General features: G+C 39.2%; 1 protein-coding gene across 6 annotated transcripts in view; it reads right to left on the minus strand.

Moving 5' to 3' along the window:
• Pde7b (phosphodiesterase 7B) overlaps positions 1–23,039 on the minus strand; it is a 307,395-nt gene that overhangs the window by 71,031 nt on the left and 213,325 nt on the right. For all 6 annotated transcript variants that reach the window (XM_010626564.3, XM_010626562.2, XM_010626565.3 and 3 more), the window contains one exon: positions 167–250. In XM_010626564.3, coding sequence (XP_010624866.1) covers positions 167–250 — 84 coding nt within the window. The remainder of the gene's footprint in view (positions 1–166; positions 251–23,039) is intronic.

A 23,039-nucleotide genomic window follows, 5' to 3' on the forward strand; every position in this document is an offset into this window, starting at 1 on the left:
TTACTTCTCAAGTGAGGAAATGGAAAGACAAATGTTCAAGTTCAGCTGGAGATGGAGGAAAGCAGGCAGATCTCGAAGGTTTTGAAGTTCAGAGGGAAATGAGGATTGTTTTTTTTTCTTTGTGAAGAAATCATTTGTCCCTTTCCAGGTACACTTGATTACTCACTGTTAAGTAGACGGAAGTCAATGAATGGATAGGAGCCTCGGCGTTCAGCAGGAACCCCCGTCTGACCCCTTAGTCGTACATCTCCTAAAAAACAGAAAATCCAAACAGATGTTTGAAGATGCTGCCAAGTGTATTCACTTTTCCTCTGTAAATCCTCCTAACCAGTTATGTCAACGGAACCAACTCTAGATGTCACGAGGAAAATGATTCCCTTTTACCTTACTTCAGAGAGCACTAGGTGGGAAGGGATGTTGAATTAGTGCTGAGCATAATGGGCTGGCAGGACACTGAGTAATGAACCACTGCTCTCTGGCATTTACCTGGTCAATGAAGATGACTGCAACTTGCAAATTTTCCATAGTTCTTATACTTCCCAAGCTATAAAGACAAGCATTCAAACTTGGAAGGACAAATGGTGTGTTGGGATCATAACTTTTGTCATTTTCTCTGTTTGCAGTCTCCTTGTTTTCAGACTGGTGTCCACACTCCTTTCCCCAAGGCTGTGTCTCTGATCTGTATTAGAATCTGTTCTCAGGCCAGCTAAGCTCCAGATACTTTAGCCTCTGAGCACCTATGATGCCTCTAGAGTTCCTAGAGTTTATAGTACTTATTTATTTGTAGGCTTCTTTCAGAGACAAAGGCCTTTATTTATTTATTTTTGTTTGGTACTGCAGATCGAACTCTGGTCCTTGCACTCCTTGCACTTGCGAGGCAGGTGGCGGAACTACTGAGCTAAATCTCCAGCCCTATAGGCTTCTTTTAATAACTGCGCCCTCTTTCCATTTTGGTGTGTATTCTGCCTTCCCAATCAAGGAAAGTGATGAAATAGAGTAGAAAGTGCATGGGCTTTAGAATAAAGCAGACCTAGGACAAATCCAGATCAGACACTTGCTACGTGTGCAACTTGGAACATTTATTTCTCAGCTTCAGGTGTCTCACTCATAAAATGACTTGCTTCAAAATGCCATTGTCAGAGTAGTAACACTTGCTGCCTGGCAAGAAATGCTGATTTATTCCTTCTCAACTCCTGCAAAGCAGGGATTGTGGACATTATAGTATCTGCGTTTCTCCCTAGTGTTTTGTGTGGGGTCGGGTATGTGGTGGGCTCTAAGGGAGTGTCTTCTGTTGTCAGGAGCAAAAGACCAGGTTTGCCAGTTATTATTATTTGGAATCAAGGAGAGGGAGAAATAGAAGAGAACTGATGTGTTTCTGGAGGAACCAAATCTGGGAAGGTTTTGATTCCAGGAGCATTAATTTCAGGTGCAGTGGAGCACCTCCCATAAGCCACTTTTCCCGGGCCTAACATAGCACACTGGACCTTCACCTGGACCAGAGATGGGGAACGGTCTTCTCCTCTTGTCCTGACTGTTGGAGTTAGACATGGGTGGGATCCTCTTCTGCTACAACCCATGCAACTGACAATGTGTAAATTGCCCTTCACAGATGGGTCTTACGTGTTCTATGGGTTATAAAGTACAAGCCGTGAGCTCTTGGACTCTTCTCAGCTTTGAACTTTATATCAGCACTTTATTTATTGAGTTCTGTAGACTCTGATCTGGTATTTGTGCTCTTGGTATCAAAGGATGTTACAGTTTAGGGAATAAAAATAAATGAATTGGTTAAAAAGATTAAAAGAGATAAAGTGAGAGGAAGAAGGAAGAGATGAAAAAGTACATTTGAAAATACGAATATAGTCTGATGTCAAAGAAGACAATCCTGTTAGCTTTGGTAAGTGTGAGGTGGACGGTCAATAGTTGAAGGAAAGACTCCCAAAAGAGTTGAAGTCTTCTCTCCTTGTAGTTTCCTTGAGCAACCTATGGTTATAATGCTCTAGAGTTTACAAAGCACTTTCACAAATTTCACAGTGGATTTAGTGTTGGGTTTTCTCTCATTGAATACTCACAGTCTTGAGAGGAATGCTCTATTTTCTTTATTTTATAAGAAAAAGTAGTGGCTCAGAGAAGAATGGCTCAAATACTGCTATTCTCCCTAGATCCCCAACCAAAGGACTCAATCTCATTAAAGACACTCAGTAAAAATCCAGTGACTGGGCTGGGATTTAGCTCAGTGGTTCCACCACCTGCCTTGCAAGTGCAAGGGTTTGATCCCCGGTACATTAAAAAAAAAAAAAATCCAGTGACTTTCCTTGAGCTTCCTGAGTTGATGGCACTTTAAGCCTATAATGAGCAGGAGTTAAATTCAGGGTGTTAGATTTCATAGGCAGTGCTCTCTTCTCAACACCATCCGTATCTACCCTCACCAAGAGTGTAGAATTTGTTTTCAAAATGAAACAGAACAAAACTTTAGATCCACCCCTCCGTGACAGAATTCCTACTTCTCAAATCCATTAAAAAAACATAGCATGTTAAAATGATAAAAGAAATTCAGTGCTGCCTGCAAATGAGTTTATAGTTTAGCTATTTTATATTTAAAATGGGAAGGCAGACTTATGCTTATACTTTTAAAACCCATACGTAGATGAAACTGCAGGCATTTGGTCAGCGGAGCTGGCCTTGTGGATTTGTGACCTGTTCCCATAATCTCTTAGGCTTCTTCCATGAGCCTTAAGTTTGCCGAATGACATTCACTTCTCTTCTCAGTACTGTCAAAGAGCAGCTTTTGACTTTTTAGCTATGAGGGTTATCATCTCCCCATACAAGACCTACGTAATATTGGTGTAAGTTTTAAAGCCTCTCACAAGATTTATTCCTGTTGTCCGTCTGGGAGTGTGAGGCAGAGGCCCATTATCAGGTGAGACTTCAGATTTAAGGAAACAGGAGAGAGAGCAAGCACCACAGAGCAGGATGGGCAGAGAGAAGTGTGTAAGAGTAGGAGGATACCCAGGACTCAGGAGTCCTCGCCATCATCTTGCCTTATTGAATAACCTTGGACAAACCAATAACCCCTGTGAGATCTAGTTTCTAATACCTAAATTGCGTATTTATAGCAAATTTGCCTACTTCTCAGGGTTGACATTAGGACATTCTAACATGTATGAAAAATATGATTAACATTTATTAATAACTTACACTGTGCTGAGCATTTTATATGTATTAGCTCATATCATCAACCCAAAGTAGGCATTATTAAACTTATTAGACAGTTTTACAGTTGAGGAAATTAAAGCCAGTGAAAATTCAGTAATTTGTCCAAACTCATAGAGATAGTGAGAGGTTGTGCTTAGGCTCAATACTAAGTCCAAACTTTTCCTATATGAGCAACAAAAAATTTCATAAACATTAAATTTTTTCTTGCCCAATGTTCTGATGGGTGTCTACCAATGCACAAAGATGTAGTCATTATGATTCCTAAAAACTGAATACCAGTGGAGCCTTTTGCTTTGATGAATTCCAAATTAAGTCAGATAGATGTTTATTCAAAGAGCATTGCAGCCAGGCGTGGTGGCGCAAGCCTCTAATCCCAGCACTCAGGAGGCTGAGGTAGGAGGATCGCTGTGAGTTTGAGACCAGCCTGGGTTACAAAGTGAGTTCCAGGTCAGTCTCAACTATATAGTGAGACCCTGTTGCAAAAAACAGAAAAGCAAAAACAAAAACAAAAACCAAATAGCACTGCAGTGGAGAAGGGTTGTATGAAAAGATAATTGAATCCTGTTCTGGATCGACAAGGCATCTATTACTTTCAAGTTCAAAATGGAAAGCAATGATTAAAAATATCCAGCAGAACTGAAATTAGCTGGTAATTAATTTACTTAAGTTCTTAATCAGGCAGAATTTTTATTATGCACCTCACTTTTGAGGTAAAAGAATCAACCATCAGCAAGTTCATAGCAAGAACATCTAAACAAGCAACATACACCAGTATACACAAATCAACAAAATCACACATGAAAGATTCAGTTTCACTGCTTACACCATCTTTAACTACAACTGCAACCATAAAAGTGGATCACTCATAAACCTCATGATAGCTCTGAGAGCAGTAAATAATTATTTTAATAATTGGATTAAATTATGTTAAAAATACTAGTGTGGCAGGAGGCAGGACAACTGTAAGTGGACTAATGGAATTTTAGAAATTTTCAACATGGAAAAGAGTTAAATATAAACAAACCAAATTTTCCATATCCTGGGTGTTCTGTGTAAATGAAGCTCTAATGTAGTAAGATGAAAGCTGTCGGCATATATTTTTAATAAGGGAAGTTCTTTTCTCTCTCCCTACTTCTGTGAGTCCCTGCTGATGCCAAATTGCCTCAGTGTGGTGGTGAGAAGAGAAACAGCTCAGCGACAACTGACCTTGGAGGAGACCACTGGGCTCTGTCTGAAGGACAGCACAAGTGGTGTCCTGCTGAGCTGCTTTTACTGGCCCCCGGCCCCCAGCAATCATCTCTTCACCTAAGGCCTTATATCCAAGCTAAACAATTATTTTGACTATTCATTAAGCTCTTGTTTAACTTCAGCAGGTTTTTGTTTTTTTTTTCTTCCTGGCAAAGGAAAGGTGCTGTGGAAGCCGGGAGGAAGCGTTGACAGCTCAGAGTCATGTCCTCAGTCTGTTCTCATTGTGTTCCAAAAGGAAACAAACAGCAAGGGAATTCTTATTTTTGAAAAGACTGCTGCTCTTTTGCTTCTTCAGGCTGAAAACATAACATGTTGTCCTTGGTACCGAAGGCTGCAAATACAGGCAGGGAGCTGGGCTGATTCGCTCTGGGAGTCAAGACCTGGAGACAGCCCCTCTCCCTCCCTGGGGAATGTGGCACCGGATGGACCTCTTGCCCACTTGGCCTCTTGTGCGGTGTCTGTTTAATAAAAGCTTGTGCTAGGGAGCAGACGTTTATGTGGCCTCTTATGTAACTGGCAAGGAGGGTGGAGACCCTGACAGCGATGACAACTTACAGTGGCTGAAACATGGGCCATATGATGAGAACCAGACTGGTCCTAATCGTGGGGTGTCAAGGTCACTTCAGGGTGGAGAGAAGGTCTAAGACAGGGACAGAGCAGCAGCTACTGTGCTTCTATTGCCTCTGAGAGGATTGAGGAAGACGCTGAAGGGTGGTGGTGGGAGGGTGGAAAGGGGATTCATGGTGGTGGTGTCACTAACGAACAAGGAGATGAGGTAACGTAGTGTCAGAAACAGGAAATCACAGAACAGCCCAAATATGGCGGGGAAGGAGAAGCTCTGCGGTTGGGCTTCCTCAGTATTTTTCTCTTTCATGTCACTGCCACCTCTTGCAAAATGAAAACCGAGAGAGCCAGATCCCCAAATCTTATACTTGAACTTTTACCACCCTGCCCTGCCTCATCTGTGGGCTTTATTTCAGATGACTACTCTCAGAGTTAGTTAAGAAAGTGACCTCTCCTTGGATGTTTATCTAGGCTAACAAAGAGGAGGAGGACTGAGCAATTTAATCACTCCATAGATTTGAAATAGTCCAAGCAGCCAGGTTAGGGAACTCAGGCAGAGATTAGGTCCTGAGTACAGTGATCTTACGCAAGAAATCCAGTGTGACGGATCACACCCACATCTCCCTTGTGGAGGTTTAACTTTCAGCTTTCTTGAGTGAGGCTGGTCCAGCCTGTGATCAAGGGCATTGTGTTGAGTTGGCCCCCTGATTGGTTTGTCTCACTAGCTACGACTCCTGGGCTGTTGTTGAAAGAGTTTTGTATGCAGGAAAGAGAGAAATGGAGCAAGTTATCCAGAAACCACACTTTTGGCAAAAGGAATAAAACAGGGTTTTGTGTGCACATGAAAAAGTTCTTTCTTTTCTTTTAAAAATCTTGATCTTTACATCAAATCCAGAAAAAAGAGATTTTAAAAAACCTAACAATACTATACTACTCTGCAACTGTTGTTTAGGATTATTAGAAACATTATGACAAATGTTTATTTTGGGATTTGGAGGCTGGCAAAGTGAATGTGCAAAGAGCAGTGCTTCATTTCCCGAAGTAGGTGAGGCAGGCTTTAACTCAGACTGGGAGCAAAAGGAGCTATCTTCACTCTTTAGCTTGATAATGTTTTGGTGGAGAATGAGGAAAAAAAAATGTTTCGATCACTGGGAACACAGGAGCTTAATAAAAAAGATATTGAACAAGAAGCAGCGGGAATGTCTAAGGAGAATTCCAAGAATCTGTAAAAGAACTTAAAAGAACACAAAGAGCGGATCTTCTTACAAAAGATTGAGAGGGAGAATAACCTGAGGAGTCATCTCAGCGACAATGCAGTCTGGGTCTGCCCTCACTAAGAAAACTCCGGGGCAGACTTGCAAACCATTCTCTTGCATCTGGGATAATACTTTTCATCTCAGAATCACCCCAAAGCCAAATTTGTTGCTGTTTTAATAATTATATTACTACCAGGGATTTAGTTCAGTGGTTCTGTCGCCTGCCTCACAAGCACAAGGTCCAGAGTTCAATTCCCAGTACAAAAAATTAAAAAAAAAAAAAATCACACACACACACACACACACACACACACACACATGCACACACTGCTCAGCATGGTGCCTGGCACACTGAGGCACTCAAAACCAAGTAGCTATTCATGATTGTTAGTTGGGATATGTCATCTTGACTTGAGTGAGAATCATCAAGAAGATCAGTAAAGCTCTGGGTTTGGTTGTGGATGACTGAAATATAGACTGAAAACTGGGAGCAAGGCCCACCCTGGATGTGGGTGGTAACAACCAATAGGCATGCAGCCTGGATGGAATGAAAGCAGAAAGAAAGAAGTCTTCTCTTTTTTCAGAGGCCCTCCAGCCTTTGCCATTGCCTTCAGATGGTAGTCTCTAGTTCCTTCAGGCTTCCACACAGACTTTCAGCCTTCATTTACTCTTTGGCTTTCTGAAACAGACTCATACTTGTGACCTCCAGGCCTTGGAATTTAGACTGCTACTGGATGCTCCAGCTTTCCAGAATAAAGACAGGCATTTTGGATTCTTCCACCTTTGGGATTCTTCCCATTCTAATCCAGTAAGCCTACTTGATAAATCCCTTACATAATTATATATATATATATATACATATATATATATATATTATATGTATAGATTCTATTCTTTGTTACTGTTCTGATATTCTAGAGTCCCTACTCATCCTCATGACATTATTTAGGAGAATTTTCTAAGTGTCAGGCTCTTGTTGAAGGACTTCAAACGTCTGAGCTCCCTCAGGCCTCAGAAACTCCCCCTGGACAGCTTGCACTCGGATGGACTAGGAGCCCTTGCCCTTTGCCACCTGCACATGTCTCTCCTCTCCAGAGCCATTGTCCACGATGGTATTCATGATTTCCTTTGATCTTCCCTTGCTGGGCACATCATGGTTAATAATATAGTGAGTGTGAAACCTTTGTCCTGCGTATGGAGTGTGTATCATGGTACTTTATCCGGACAACCTAAGATGCCCAGGATAACACATGCTGTGGACTATGGCTTGGGAACCGTGAGGCCCATGCAGGTTAGAAGGCAAGGACATGCAGGTTTCCCTGGAGATGTTGGTAGCTATCAGGTTAGTAGAACTTTTAGGTCATGTGAGTCCTCAAAAGGCCAGTTTCAGAGTAGGTTGAGAGGGAACCTAGGCTAATTCAGTTCATTTCAACAAATGACTGTGTGAAACATTACGCAAAATGGTGGAAAGTAGGTGGGGAAATGTTGAAAAGTAAGGAGAAAAAAAGGATATAGAAAGGTAAATAAGATAGTTTCTCAATACTCAGGCAATACATAGCCCAGAAGAGAGCTGTATAAAGGAGTACATATAGTGCACAGTAGAAAGTAACTTGATTCCTGAACATCTGGGTTTGGCTCCCTCCCTCAGATGCGTTGTGAGACTTTGTGATTTTATACGACTAAAGATCTTGGAAACATTTATGTTTAAGACAACTTCCTACTGGTCCTGTAAAGTGTTTCAGTTAAGACTGAAAGAGAAACATTTGCTCTTCAATATTGAAATTAAATATAATTTTTCAATTTAAAGCCTTCCTTAACGTTTTAGAACAATGATTGAAGTTTTTGGTTTTTTTTTTTTTGTTTTGTTTTGGTACTGGGGATCGAACCCAGGTCCTTGAGCTTGCGAGACAGGTGGCAGAACCACTGAGCTAAATCCCCGGCCCTGAAGCTATAACTTATATTCTTAAAGCAGGTCTACATTAACCAGATTTCTATGAATACAGGCAAACAATGTAAATTAGCAATCATATTTTCAGGAATACTTGTAACTTCTTTTAGGAAGAGATTTCTTTTGGTATCTGATGACTGTATTAGCCTTCTGAGGAAAAAAATACATGGAGGGGTGGAGCAGGTGAAGGAGAAAGAAAGAGGCCAAAAGAGAAAGGAGGAAGAAAGAAGCCTACAAAGAAAATGGGTGTGGGGAGGAATTATTCAAATTCTGGGGGGAGGGTGAGGCAGGTGTCAAAGGTACTGTAGATTTCTGTCTTGCATACCTGGATGATTGGTTGTGCCAATTACAGAAAAAGAGAAATTTCAAAGATAAGTGATTTCATATAAACTATTGATGGTGCATGAATTTGTGGCAGGCAAATACTTTGGTGAGAAACGTGAAAACAGTCTTGGTCTCATGGGGCTTACTGTCTCATGGAGGAGACAGCATAGAATCATCCTTTGCACAATACACAGTTGTGACTTTGGCTAGTGGAACAAAAGAGAGGTATGCTGTGCTGTGAAAGTTATAAAACCTCTCTTTGCTAGGGAGGCTGTTATGAGTTTCCTTTAAGAATCTATGTGTGCGTTGAGATCTGGTAAATGAGTAGGTGAATATAATTGACGGTGACTATATGACCCTTTTACCCTGTACAGTCTTGATTTATGCCTGTTGTCTACTGTAACTAGTAACAGTGCCCCCTCTCATGCTCAAAAATATTCTGATTTGGATCACATATTATAAGGGCATTCCCAGTATAGTAATCTGGGGCTAAAGAAGCATATGTGCAAAGGTCCCGTGGCAAAAGAATGGCATATCTGATATGTTGTAACAAAGTCAAGTGTGTCATAGCAAAGAAGACAAAGTGAACGGGGTGGGACAAAGCGAAGGGGCAAATTTTCAGGACTTTGTAGGATAGGCCAGAGAGCATAACTTTAGTTCAAGAGGATTAGAAAACCAAGGAATGATTTTAATGGAAAAGTGATGTGTTCAGATGTGCACATTGCAAACCAACTTTGGATACAGTATGGAGAAAGAATTGGAGGGAGCAAGGATGATTGGTTAGATTACTGTAATAGTCCAGGTGAGAAAAGATGGTAGGTTTGAGAAGGTCATGCTGGTAGAGAGAAGTGACTGATTCTAGAGATTTTCAGTTGGTAACTTTGATAGAGTATAGTGAGGAACTGAATATGAGGGCTGAAGGAAAGGAATGTATTAAAGATAATTCTTAGAGTTTTGGTTTGTGGAGCTAAATGATTGATTGTGCAATCACAGGGAAATAGAGTTTTTGAGGGATCCAGCTTTTGGGGAGAAATTTGTGCCTTCACCTTTGGCTGCACTGAATGTGCTGTTGAGATTTTAAAGAAAAATGTCAAGTAGGCAGTTGGACATATGGACCTGGGCGCTCAGTGAGAATGTTTTGGGTGGAGATATAACTATGTAAAAAAGCTATGTGCATATGTGAAGTTGTCCAGGAAATGTAGTGACAAGGGGATAGGGCTAGCATCCAGGCTTAAATAGCCAACATTTAATGCCTTTCTGGAAGAGGAGGAGTCTGTAAAGGAGGGGAAGCCACAAAGGTGGGAGGAAAAATCAGAACTTGTGTCCTGGAGGCGGGTACTTCAAGAGGGAAGAAATAACTTTCTGACAGACTTTGCTGAAAAGGCGGGTGGTGTGATGACTGAAAACTCCTTGGATTTAGCTGAGTGAGTACAGTGAGACAAAGAAGAAGAGCCCCTTGCACATTATATAGAGTTAAGGAATTGGGAAGGCTTTATTAAGAAGCTGATTCTTAGATTTTGAATTGTATGTGGATCTCGAGATGCTCCGTAAAATTTTGAAAAGTAGCACTGCATAGAACTACTTGCAATTGGTCCAACTATGATGATTGAAATGATGGGATTTTAAAGAAAAATATCGTGCTGCTCTCTAGAAAAGTAAAAATTCCTTGGAAAAATAAAATATAATTTGAAAATTGCTCTGAGGATAGAACTATCCGGGTCTTTAAAAATGCCTGTAAATTTTTGCAGACTATAGGGATAACTAGTCTTAATGACTTTCCATACTTAAACATACTTCATGAAAAAAAAAAGTCTAATGGAAATCACTGCTAAGAAAAGTATTCATTGGGAAGGAAAAGATGGGCCCATCAATGAGGATAAATACAATTAAAAAGGTAAAACGATAACCAAGTCCCTATATTGCTGAATAATTTAATGTTTTGTTCTGAACTTTGAATAATTGCAGAAGCGTTTTTATGTATTGTTTGTTTTCATGTGCTTCTGAACTTCCTGATTCTGGCCGGGAACAAGGACAAACTTGCCAAAATACGGCAAGAAAAGATGTTGCTGATCACGGATAGGAAATGCTCCAAGTCCCAGGAGATACTCTGTTCTTAGGAGACTTCCACATCCAGTCTGCTGTCCTGAGAAGGACCACGAGGCCACTGCAGGCACGGCTAGTGCCTGTTCAGCGCCAGGAAGCGTTTGGGAGTTCTTCATTCCAGCCCTCAGTGCCAACACAACACTTGGGATTCTTTCAACCTCAAGTGTTGTTCATTTTTTGTTTGTTTTTCAGAAGGGAAACAGATGGCAAAAACTAGACTTGATAGGGAAATGATTGAATTCATTAGATTATATCCATGTCATAGAATGTTATGTTGTTATTAAAAACGGGAACATATTTCTATATTAGTAGCTAACACTTATTGAGCCATTAGTGTATGATAAGGAAAGTCTGAAACACTTTCTATGAATTCTCATTTAATCTTCACAATAACTCCCTTAAGATGAGCACTACTATTAGTACCATGCCCTGAGAGACAGAGATGTTGAGTTATTTTGCCCATCGCATGAACGGTGAGTGTGAAACTGCATCTGAAACCAAGGTGACTGGTCCTACAGCCTGTGCCCTTAACTTAATATGAGACAATCCTTGTTCAAAGATGTGAGAGATATGACTTATTGTTAAGGAAGGATGGGTATTATATAGTATTTACAACTGTACCATGAAGGAAATAAATCAACACAGGAAAAGATATTTATTATCTTTGTGAACTTGCTAAGTCTTACCCACTCTGAGCATCATTAAATTTTGTTTTGTTAAATAAGGACAGTAATGTCAGCCTTTTATGCATCACAGAAGGTAGGAATCAAGTGAAGTCAAGAAGATGATAGTGTTTTACCAATCCCTTTGAAATAAAGTTTTAATATCAAGAATATTGGTATTTCCATAGATGTATCGAACATATACAACATACTATATAAATATTATATGGCTTTTTATTTGTACTTTTACATAAATATTATTGATGTTATGACAGTGTAGAAGTAGGTTTAAGGGAGGAACATTATTTTTTGATCTACAATTAAGCATTATGTATTAAGGAGAGCATTGTAATCAAACGTGTTGGGGAAACATGAGTATTTAACAAAATTGATTTTTTTATTTTTAACCAGTAAGCTGTCCCAGATGCTTCAGTAACGTGCACTGTGGCTGTCTAAGCAAGTGAGCTCATACAACTTTTCCCAAACACATTTGTCCATGAAACCTATTTTCCAAGTATCTTCCAAAATGAGTGTTTGGGGGAAAATAACAGGGTATGTACTACTGTCCGTGAAGTGTGTGTGTGTGTCTGTGTATGTGTGCATGATGCTTAGATCAAACTCATAGCACTGGAAGGAGCTTAGAGACCTCCAACTCCACTCATCTGGTACCATCACCCCTTGCATCTTTGTCCTGTATTACTAAACCTATACCTCTGGTTTTCATTGGGTGGTGGTGTGGCTGCAGACCAATCAGATATTTATTCATTTATTTCTCAAACATATTTTTGAGTGTTTACTTTGTGCCAGGCCCTGTTCTAGACTCTGGAAATATAGCAGCCAATGCAGCAAAACACACCTTTCCGTGTCAGGTTGAAATTCTACAAACCTAGGGGAAGACAGACCATAAACAAAATCAGTAAATTACATCTTATAGGGCAGTAACGTAAGGCTCTGAGATGAAATAGATCAAGAGAAGGATGAGAGAATGCATGGCAGATTCCAATGTGCTTGGGCAGGACAGGGCCAGAGCTTATATAGGGCAGGGCCTGGAAAGGCCAGCTTAGGTAACTTGGAGCAAAGACTTGCACGAAGTGTGATTGAGCCATGAAGATATCTGGGAGGAGCACTTTAAGCTCAGGGAATAGTGAGTGCAAGACCTCAAGGAACCTACTGGTATATTCTAGAAACAGTGAGCAGACCAGCATGCTGGAACAGAGAGAGGAATTTGGGAGGGATGAATGTGAAGAATAAAGGCATAGAGAAAGAGGGAAGGCAGGGAGACACTAAGTCTCAGTATGTTTCTTCAAAACTCATGTTGAGACCTCATCCCCATGGTGGTGGTATTAAGAGGTGGAGCCCTCAGGGAAATGACTAAATCTTGAGGGCTCTGCCTACAAGAATCACATTAGTGCCTTTATAAAAGAAGTTGAAGAGAGCTATTTTGCCTTTTGCGCCATGCGAGGACACACAGAAGGTGCCTGCCATCTTAGGGGGTAGAGATCAAGCTCTCAACAGAAACAAAATCTGCTGGCACCTTGGTCTTTAACTTCCCAGCCTCTAAAATGTTGAGTAACAAATTACCCAGTCTCAAGTATTTTGTAGGGTTGGCCTGTATGGATTAAGCCAGGAGAAGAGATAGTTTAGGGACTCAAAAGAGAGACAGGAAGCACAGGAGAATTCTGAATGGGAGGAATATGATTGGACTAAAGTTTTTAAAGGATCAAGCAGGCTTCTTTGTTGAGAATAAACTGTCAGAGTGTTTTATATATTTAATAGATCCCCAAAAGAATGCTATCTTCTCCTATAACCCAGGTCTCATTTTGGTTTCCATTCCATTTTTGGCAAATTGGTCAGTCAGCAAGGGTCATGACTGTGGCCCCTTCCCTCCCCACTCCCTGTCCCTCTGGGGTGGTTTCCTCATACAGTGCTGTAGATGCTCTCCTGAGGCCTGGGTGTGGAGAGACCTCTCCACTTCCTGTGAACTGCACACTACTTCCTGCTTTGTGACAAATAAACCCAGAGAAGTAGTTCTTTAAGTCTTATTATGATTTTATTCTGTATGAATTTGAGGACAGGAACTGAAGAATGATTCCAAACATATTGAAAGAATTATTTTGGAACTGATAAACAAATTGTTTATTTTCAATCTATGTTCACTGAGTTCCTATTGTAAGTCTGTTATACTCATGTAATATTATATTAGGGATCACTGTCACTGAGAAATATAACATAATGACAATGCTTTTTATGCTGTTCTTGGCTTTACTCCTGTGTATATAACTGTTGGATGGATTTATAAGCATATATATATATATATATTTTTTTTTTTCTATTCAAAGCACATTATCATATCAGACACTCAAGGGTCTGCATCTGTATCTCTTCAGGGATTTCCTGCTTTCAAACTCTATTACACATGTAAATATAACATTTAATTGCCCACTGGGTTAGATGCATCTGGTTGCTCATGTCCAGAGTCTTTTGCATGGGATCTTAGCTGGTCACTGTGGATCTCAAAAGTATTCAATATTTCAGCACATTAGGAACCCACTTATAGGACATTGGTTGGGAAACTTTGATCTATACAATTGGGACAACACTACTGCAAAACAATCCTTTAATATAACTTATCATGTGTTTGATTTGTTAAAATATATGCTTCTTGAAATCAACGTACTTCTTAGATGGAATAAGGAACCATCAAAGCTGAAAGCTTTTTCTCAAAGATCTGGACCACGACAAAGATGCCCACTTCTCACTTCCTTTATTCAGCAGGGTGCTGATGTGGGCAATTAGGCAAGAGAAAGAAATAAAAGGTGTCCAAATTGGAAAAGAGGAAGTCAAATTGTCATTGCTTGCAGATGATCTTATTTATTTTTAAATTTTTTTTTCTTTTTATTGAGTTTATTGGTACAATCTAGGTATACAATACAGTTACATTCATTACTGGGATCCTGCACCTTCACATGACAGGTCTTGGTTCTTATTTTTTCCCCTTGTCCCTGCCCTCCCTTCACCCCTGCTTGCAGATGATCTTATATAAAAAAACCCCTAAAGACTTCACTAAAAAACTATTAAACTAATAATCAACATACAAAAACCAATAGCAAATTAGCTGAAAAAGAAATCAAGAAAGCAATCTTATTTATAATAACTAATTAAAATACCTAAGAGTAAATTTTACCAAAGAGGTGAAAGAACTTTACAAGGAAAACATTGTATGAAAGCATGGATGATATAAACTGAAGACCCACAAAAACAGAAAGATATCTTCTGCTCATAGATTGGAAGAACCAGTGTTGTTAAAATGTCCACACTACCCAAAGCAATCTACAAATTTAATGCTATCTCTATCAAAATAGCAATGATACTTTTCACAGATCTAGAAGTTCAAATGGAATGAGCTACAAAAAACCTGAAGAATCAAAGTGATATGGAACAAAGAGATCTTACACCATCTGGATTAAAATATGCTACAAAGCTATAGTCACTAAAACGGCATGGGGCTGGTATAAAAACAAATATATCAAGCAATAAGAATAGAGTGTGTACAAGTCTACAACCAACTGACTTTGATGTTAAGAATGTGCTCTGGAGAAAAGAAGGTCTTCAATAAATGGGCCTGAGAAGATTTGATATCCATATGCAGAAGAATAAAGCTGTATCCTTATCTCTTGCTGTATACAAAAATCAAACTAAAAAAAATCAACTAAAAACGTTGATGGGAATGTAAACTAGTATCACCTCTATGGAAATCAGTTTGGACAATCCTCAAAAAACTAAAAACAGAAATTCCATTTCCCCCAGCTATTTCCCTTCTAGGTATCTTCACCAAAGGGTTAAAGGAATCATATTACAGCAATACATATACACCCATTTTATAGCAGCACAATTCATAATAGCTAAAGTCTTGGAAGTGGTCTTTCTTTTATCAACAGGTGAATGGATAAAGAAAATATATTTACACACTATGGAGTATTACTCTGCCATAAAGGACAAATTTGAGTCACTTATAGAAAAAATGTGTGTCCCTTGAGACTACACTATAAGTGAAATAAATCAGCTTAAATAAATAAACAAGCTGAAATATCACATGGTTTCTCTTATATGAGAAACCCAAAACCTAAATAAAGAGGAAAATAAAAGATAATAGGAAGCAAGGAGGTAGATTTTTTTTCAAATGGGAAAGGGATCAAGAAATGGAGGGAGGGAGAGAGAGGAGTGGAAAAGGGAATGAAAAAAGAATTGTGGGGCATTATATACATGTACCAATACCCCATAAAGAATATAATCACTATATAATGCAAACTAATAAAAATAAAAACTGAAAAAGCAAAAAAAAGAAAATAGGCAAAGTGCCTCAGGACATTGGAAATGGCAGGGTTTTTTTTGGGGGGTGGATAACAACCCAAAACACAGGAACCAAAAGCAAAAATGGATACATGGGATTACATTAAACTGAAAAGCCTTTGCACAACCAGGCATTCTTGGCGCTGAGGCACAAGGATCACAAGTTTAAGCCCAGCCTGAGTAACTTAGTGAGAGAAATCCTATCTCAAAAATCACAACAAAAAAAGCTGGGGGTGTATTTCAGTGCAAAGGCCCTGGACTCAATTCCCAGTACCACACACACACACACACACACACACACACACACACACACACAAGCTTTTGCATAACAAAAGAGTTAACAGAATGAGAAGCCAACCTACAGAGTGGGAATAAATATCCACAAATTACACATCTGACAAGAGCTTCACATCCAGAATATGTGAGGAACGTGACAGCAAAGAGATAAAACAAATCAAAAGACTCAAACCAAACCAAACCAAATAGCAACAAAACTAAATAGATGAGCAAATGGGCAGTAGTTGTAAATTGACAGTTCTCAAAAGATGACATACAAATGGATAGTAAGTATATGAAAAAAATGCCCAAACATCACTAACCATCAGGGAAACAAAATCAAAACTACAAGAGTATCACCTCACTCTAAGAAGAATGGCTAGTATCAAAAAGACTAACAATAACAAGGGCTGGAGAAAAGGGAACATTTACAGACTGTTGGTAGCAATGTAGATTAGTACAATCATTATAGAAATCAGTATAGAAATGCATTAAAAACTTAAAAATTGAACTACCATGTGATCCAGTAATTGCTATTTCCAAAGGAAATAAATGTTGAGGAAACACCTGTACTTTGACATTTACTGAAGCACTATTCACAATAGGCAAGAAATGGAAACAAAAATGTTCACTAACTGAAGAATAAAGAAAATGTGCATATCTGTGAAGGGTGATCAGAATATATGATGAATATTTAAATTAAAAAATGATTCCAGCAAAGACACATTGCCTTTAATCTCCTTCACAATAGTCTCACTTGCTTTGAACACACTTATCCCACCATTCTTAAATCCTCTATCGTGAGTGTCTTGAAGAGGTGTGTTAAAAAGAATGGTGAATGTTCCCACCGAGTGCCACCCAATGGAAAGGTAGGCTAGTAAAAATAGTATAGTGTGTTCTTATCTACCTTATTCACTGGATCTGGCACTGTGCAACTTCTGGTTTTCTTCCAAAGTCAAAAGGTAAATGTTTTGAATCAGTTCAGAACACAGAGGTAGCCATGATAGTGCAATTAAAGACATTCTGGAAAGAAGGATTCTAGAACTGCTTCAGAAAGTTGTAAGAATAATGGAGTAAGTGTGTTTAAAGTTTGAAGTGAGAGGGAATATTTCAAGGGGGACTGATGGCAATGTGTCTTTAACTGTCATAAGTTAAACATGTAGAGATTCATTATAGTCTTCAATCACTCTGAGAACACAATGGAATAGTATTCTGCCACAAAAAGGATGAAATATGGTCATTTGCAATAATGTATGTGGAACTTGAGACCATTGTGTTTAGTGAGATAAAACAGGCACAGAAAGACAAACACTGCATGATCTCCCTCAGATGGAATCTAAAAATGTTGATTTCATAAAGCTGAGAGTAAAACAGTGGTCACTAAAGAGTCTAGGGGAAAGGTGGAATTAGGAAAGTTTGATCAGTGAGTGTCGAAGTTCCAGTTAGGAGAAATAGTTCTTCTGGTGTGATGCTATCTAATAGGTGACTATAAAGGTGGTGAATGATTTTTTTACACAAAGAAATAATAAAGAGTAGATACATTTAATCCGATTTGAACAGTATCCTTTGTATATATATATAGAAACATCATACAGTGCCCCATAAATATATACAATTTTTGTCAGTTAAAAATAAATTCTAAAAAAAAGAAGAGATCCATCATTTATTTTAACTTCTGACAGACATGAAGTGATTTAGAAAAACATGAGCTTTTATATACCATTAGTTTTCTAATTATATGGTTTAGCAGTTGTGAATCTGCAACAAGAACATACTTTTCTTTTTGAGACAGACTCTTGCTTTATCGTACAGGCTGGCCTTGAAGTTGTGGTGATTCTCCTGTCTCAGCCTCCTAAATGCAGGGATCACAGGCTTGCACCACCACACAGGCCCAGAACATATTCTTGTATATTTTTTCCACCATATTTTTCAAAGTGGTCAGGATTTTCTCCCATTTCTCTAGGATGAGCGGAAAAGGGAAATAGCCTAATGTACTACTCACCTTCACAACCATCTACTATCAGTTGTTTTTAACCAAGCATTCTGATTTAATTGGTCAGGGGAGAATCTGGGCATACTTTTACAGTTTCCCTGTGACTTCAGTGGGGACACATTGTTGAGAACCACAGATGGGCATTCTACTTTGTCAGAGAACACACATGTTAAAGGCCATGCCCCAAAGCGCAATTGTCCAACAAAATAGAATACACAAGGAAAAAGCAAACAGGGCAGAAAGCAAATATTTATAATCCGCACTGTTTCTGGGCAGACTATCTGGTTAGAATTCGACACTCTAGTTGGGAGAACTGGTTCTCATTGCTCTGCTGAGAGGAGAAGTTTGGTGGGGTAAACTGACTTGTAGAATATACTGGAAAGGAAATGGTGATGAAAAATCACAGTCTGAGCTTCTTATAGGTGGCTACAAAGAAGAACCAGAGCTGTAAACACAGAAGTAGGTGCTGGAGTAGTTTTGTGACAGAATTTGCAGAAGGGATGGAGGAGTGGGAGAGAGAGAGAGGGACAGAAATGTCAGGTTCTTGTCAAGAAAGAAAAACTCTTGGCCCTACAAGAAGGTGCTCAGTTGTTGCATATGGCCAGGCTCAGGTTTGGTGGGCAACAGGCATATCTTTTCTTGGCCACATCAGAGTTGAGGAAAGACTTGGATAACCATCACACTCAGGACAGAACTGTAACAAAGAAATTAAAATGCACTACTGTTGAAATATTTAGTCTGAAGATTAAGAATACACTAAGATAAAATACATTTCACATTTTTAGCTAGAGAGGTCACAGTTCACATTCTGAGGTAAAGATCAGGAAGTGACATGGAACAGTTTTACTAACATAGCATCTCTGAAGCCATGTCAGACCACTGTGATCACTTCAGCTAAAAGTAAAAATTCTCTAAATTCCTAAATGAAGAACCTTAGCTTCGTAGCATACTTCTAACACTGACTGTGTTGACTTCTTTCTGGGTCTTTTCTAGGATGTCTAGCATAGTTTACTCCCAAACCTTGATGTTCTGCATGTGTTCAGCTTTTTTCAGAGCCTTGTGAAGGGATCTGAACTATGCAATGGAAAGATGGTTCCTCTGATGATACAAAACGAACAATCACTTTTCTGTCATTCAAGACTAATATTAATATAAGAATTTCTGAGTTAGTTTAAAAAAATCTGATCTGGTGTATTGCAATATCTGAGAAGACCTCCGTGATCGCTAGAAGTCAGGAAGTGTAAGATAGACAATTTGGAAAGACAGATAGATGGCTGGAGTAGGGGTAGTTATGTGCTTGTAGTTGGTCAGAATGTTTGTAGTTCCTACCAAACATCTAACAGTGCCACTTCTGAACACCAGAGATGGAAAATAAGGATGAGGGAAACACATACACACGCAAAATATTTAAAACATAAGTTCTTGAGGGGAAGGGTTCTGTTTAAATGTAATAAATATGTCATAAATCTTAACTGTTCAATAAATATTTTGTTTTTTCAATTTTATCCAAGTGTATTTTCTCACTTGGGAATATGCCCTATATAAAGATGCATAAAGTGTTCACTTTGGCAAACTCATTTTCACTCGTTTCTTGTTTCTCGGCATTAGGAAACTCTACAACAGTGTCAATGTAATATTCTGATTATGTTTTTCAACTTCTCCATTCATTTACTTGGCTTTATACAAAAATAATATTCAAAAGATGGCCCCAAAGAAAATATGTTGGGTACCAGGGTCATCAACTGAACAATTGCATCTTTCTCTGAGAAGGAGCTGGGGAAATGGACCAAATTGTAGGAGGTAGAAGCACTTGTTTGTAGTCTTCTCTTTTCTCCATTTTTTAATAGCATGGAACCATTTATTTATTGACTGCTTGAAATAAATTCAAATAGGAGAACTTTGTAAATGCTTGAGTTCTGGTAAGATCTGCCTGGTGCCAATCTACCTGCTCTCTTTCTCTCTCTCTCTTTCTTTCTTTTTCTTTCTCTTTCTTCTTCTTTACTTCTTTTTTTTTTTTTTTTTTTTTTTTTTTTTTTTTTTTTTTTTTGTTATTTATGAGACGACCTCAGGCAGTTTGAAATTCTACTCTTTTTATCCAAAAGTTTGTGTTGTTGTGAGCAGAGCCATTTTGTCTGCAAAAGAAGCTAGACAATAATTCACCAGCTTGTAATTCTCTTGGGGCTGAGTTGGGACTCATCAAGTCTCACATTTAAGTGGGCTCCAAATGTGGTAGGAAATGAGGCACCTGTGTTCTTTTGAGTGTTTGACTTGTGTTTCACTGTTTCTAGGTGAGCAGGGATATTTTACAGCTCTCTGTTTTGTTTCGTTTGAGTAGGTGGGGAAGGAGGGGAGGCTGGGGCAGGGGGCCAGAGGAAGAAGATCCACTCCTGAAGTATTTATTGCTTCTTCCATTTACTTGGCTTTTTTCCCCCTCCAAATTTTATTGCTTCACGTTTTTCAATGACAGTTTTATTGAGATATAATTTACATACCCACACAATTCACAATTCACAAAGTGTATAATTCAGTGGTTTTTAGTATATTCACAGACATGTGCAACCAGCACCACAGTCAATTTAGAACATTTTCATCACCTCCATGAGAAATTGTATCTTTAAGTTGCTACCTTCCTAGCCCTCTGTGCTACCATTCATGGCCCTAAGCAACAGCAGTTCTCCTCTGTCTACAGAGTTACCTATCCTGGGCATATCAATAAATGGAACTTTAAAATATATAGTCTTGGTCCAGTGGCTTGTAATCCCATTTTGTTTTATGGCATTTGTGGTAAAATTGGCTTGTGCTGTGCTTTGAAAACTTTTCATGCATCTCGGCCTTTTCTCCTCCTATTGCTTACCCTTTGCCTGAGTCAGGTCATCCAGCTTGGTACAACTCACATGGCACCCCTTCAATTAGTGCTTGTGAGTTTTTGAATTAATAGTTGTTGTTTTGTAGAAGTTGTTCTGTAATAGCTCTCTGAAGAACATCACACTGCTTCCCTCCCACATCATGGGGCAGCCTCTTTTCTCTCTTTTCTCCACTATAATAACAGGCTGTAACCTGCATCCTGAAATGACTTGGGTTTTCATCCCCTGTGCTGAGCCTTGATTACAGCAATCTCCTTCTGCTTCTATCTCCATTCTGTCCAATTTTCAGGAATGCCCCTTAGTGATCTACTTGCTTGGTTTGAAGCTGTCCCTGGTAAAAGAAATATTCCAAGCGACACTGAACTTTAAGGTTTCAGGGACACTGGTGTATTGGCAATGGGATATATGTTCCCACAGAATTGCCTGAGTGTCCACTGAGCCATATGTGATTTAGAGAAAAGGCTTTCTCCCACTGCTATGGACTTGTGGAAACCATGGAAAATATAATTGTTTTGCTTATTTATCTGGTTAAATTTCTGGGCCAGTTCTCATAGCAAAAGATTTCCCAATTTCACTTGTAGACCATAACTTTGCTTGCTACATATCTACGTTGCCTTACAACCTCTAAATAAACATGAAAGAACAAAACTGCTCTCAAACCAAGACTATAGATATAGGGGAAACTTTCTCAATCTCTCTATCTTCCTTTTGGAGAAGATTGTTGTTTAATTAGAAAGCTTTGCATGTTGTAGATGTATTGGAAAATAAAATCATGAAGCTATTATTTTCTAATTGCTGCTCTAGGTTAATGCTTTTAGATTGAAAAAAAAAATAACAGCAAACCAACATTGCTTACATCTAGCTAAAGTGAAAGATAACTAAGCTTCATTTGTATGGAATTAAATTCCAAGATAGAATAAATTTGAGGGGAAAATATCTCTTGTTTTTCCTGTTTTGCGGTAGACAAAATTAAGGAAAAACATCCCCCGCCATCTGCTCGGTGGTAGCAAAGTTTCTTTGAAATAGTTTGAGGTACTATGCTTTTGGTCAGCAAAATTTCGCATCCCCATGTAAAGAGCTCTGGGGGTTTGACTGACCCATATAGGACGGTGCCTCAGTCACCTCCACTTGGATTTGTGCACGTCTGCACCATTAAGCAACATATGATACCATGCCCTGCCACAATCAACATTTAAATCATAAGATAATCTGTCACAAAATATGTAAAATAAAAGTAAACGGTGGCTCCTCGGCGAGCTTTCTCTCTCTTCCCAGCCTATGAAGGGAGAACGAGTGGCTGAGGAGGGCAGAGTGCATAAGTAACAGCCCAGGTACTTTGGACACATGGAAACGAGGCCCTTTTCTGGTTGGCATGTGAAGGCGCTCTTTCCCTGGACTCTGGCGCATTTCTCTGCACTCTGGGTGGTGACTGGCACCTTCTTGTGCCAATGGGAATAACAGCTGGCTTCTCAATATTCTTCCCAAGCAGCTGCTCCATCCACCTTGGCGCCGTAAGCACATGGGCTTGGTTGCTGACTTTCTCAATGGAAACGAGGCCCTTTTCTGGTTGGCATGTGAAGGCGCTCTTTCCCTGGACTCTGGCGCATTTCTCTGCACTCTGGGTGGTGACTGGCACCTTCTTGTGCCAATGGGAATAACAGCTGGCTTCTCAATATTCTTCCCAAGCAGCTGCTCCATCCACCTTGGCGCCGTAAGCACATGGGCTTGGTTGCTGACTTTCTCAAGCTGTTGCCAAGTCTCTAATGACAGTACTTTCCATTTCACTTTTTTTTTTTTTTTATTCTGAGTAAAATACCTGCATCTTTAACCTTCAGGCAAAGGAGATGTAATTAAAAGTCACCCTGGGGTGAAATGCCCACTCATATTCAGAGATGGGTATCAAGGCTTCTGTGAATTATTGTGGATGCATTAATGAGAAAAGAGAGACTGAATTTCTGCATGCATCAAGATTGGGATGTGCCTCTTTTTGAAAAATTTCAGTATGAGACCAAGTAGCACAAAAACAGGAGAAAGAAGGCAAAAAAAAAAAATCCAACAATATAAAGAAATATTTAAAATCTGCTAAGAAAAGAACTAGAATCTTGAAAGTGTAAGTAGCTTCATATTAGAACTATAAAGAAACACTAAACTAAGAGTAGATGCAAAAGAAAGGGACAGATAATACAGAATGGAGCACAGTACTAGAACATCCCTAAGTGTGGAGCTAAACCTGCTTCC

Source organism: Fukomys damarensis, unplaced genomic scaffold (genome assembly GCF_012274545.1).
Source record: "Fukomys damarensis isolate Sample0158 unplaced genomic scaffold, DMR_v1.0_HiC HiC_scaffold_14, whole genome shotgun sequence".
Lineage (NCBI taxonomy): Eukaryota > Metazoa > Chordata > Mammalia > Rodentia > Bathyergidae > Fukomys > Fukomys damarensis.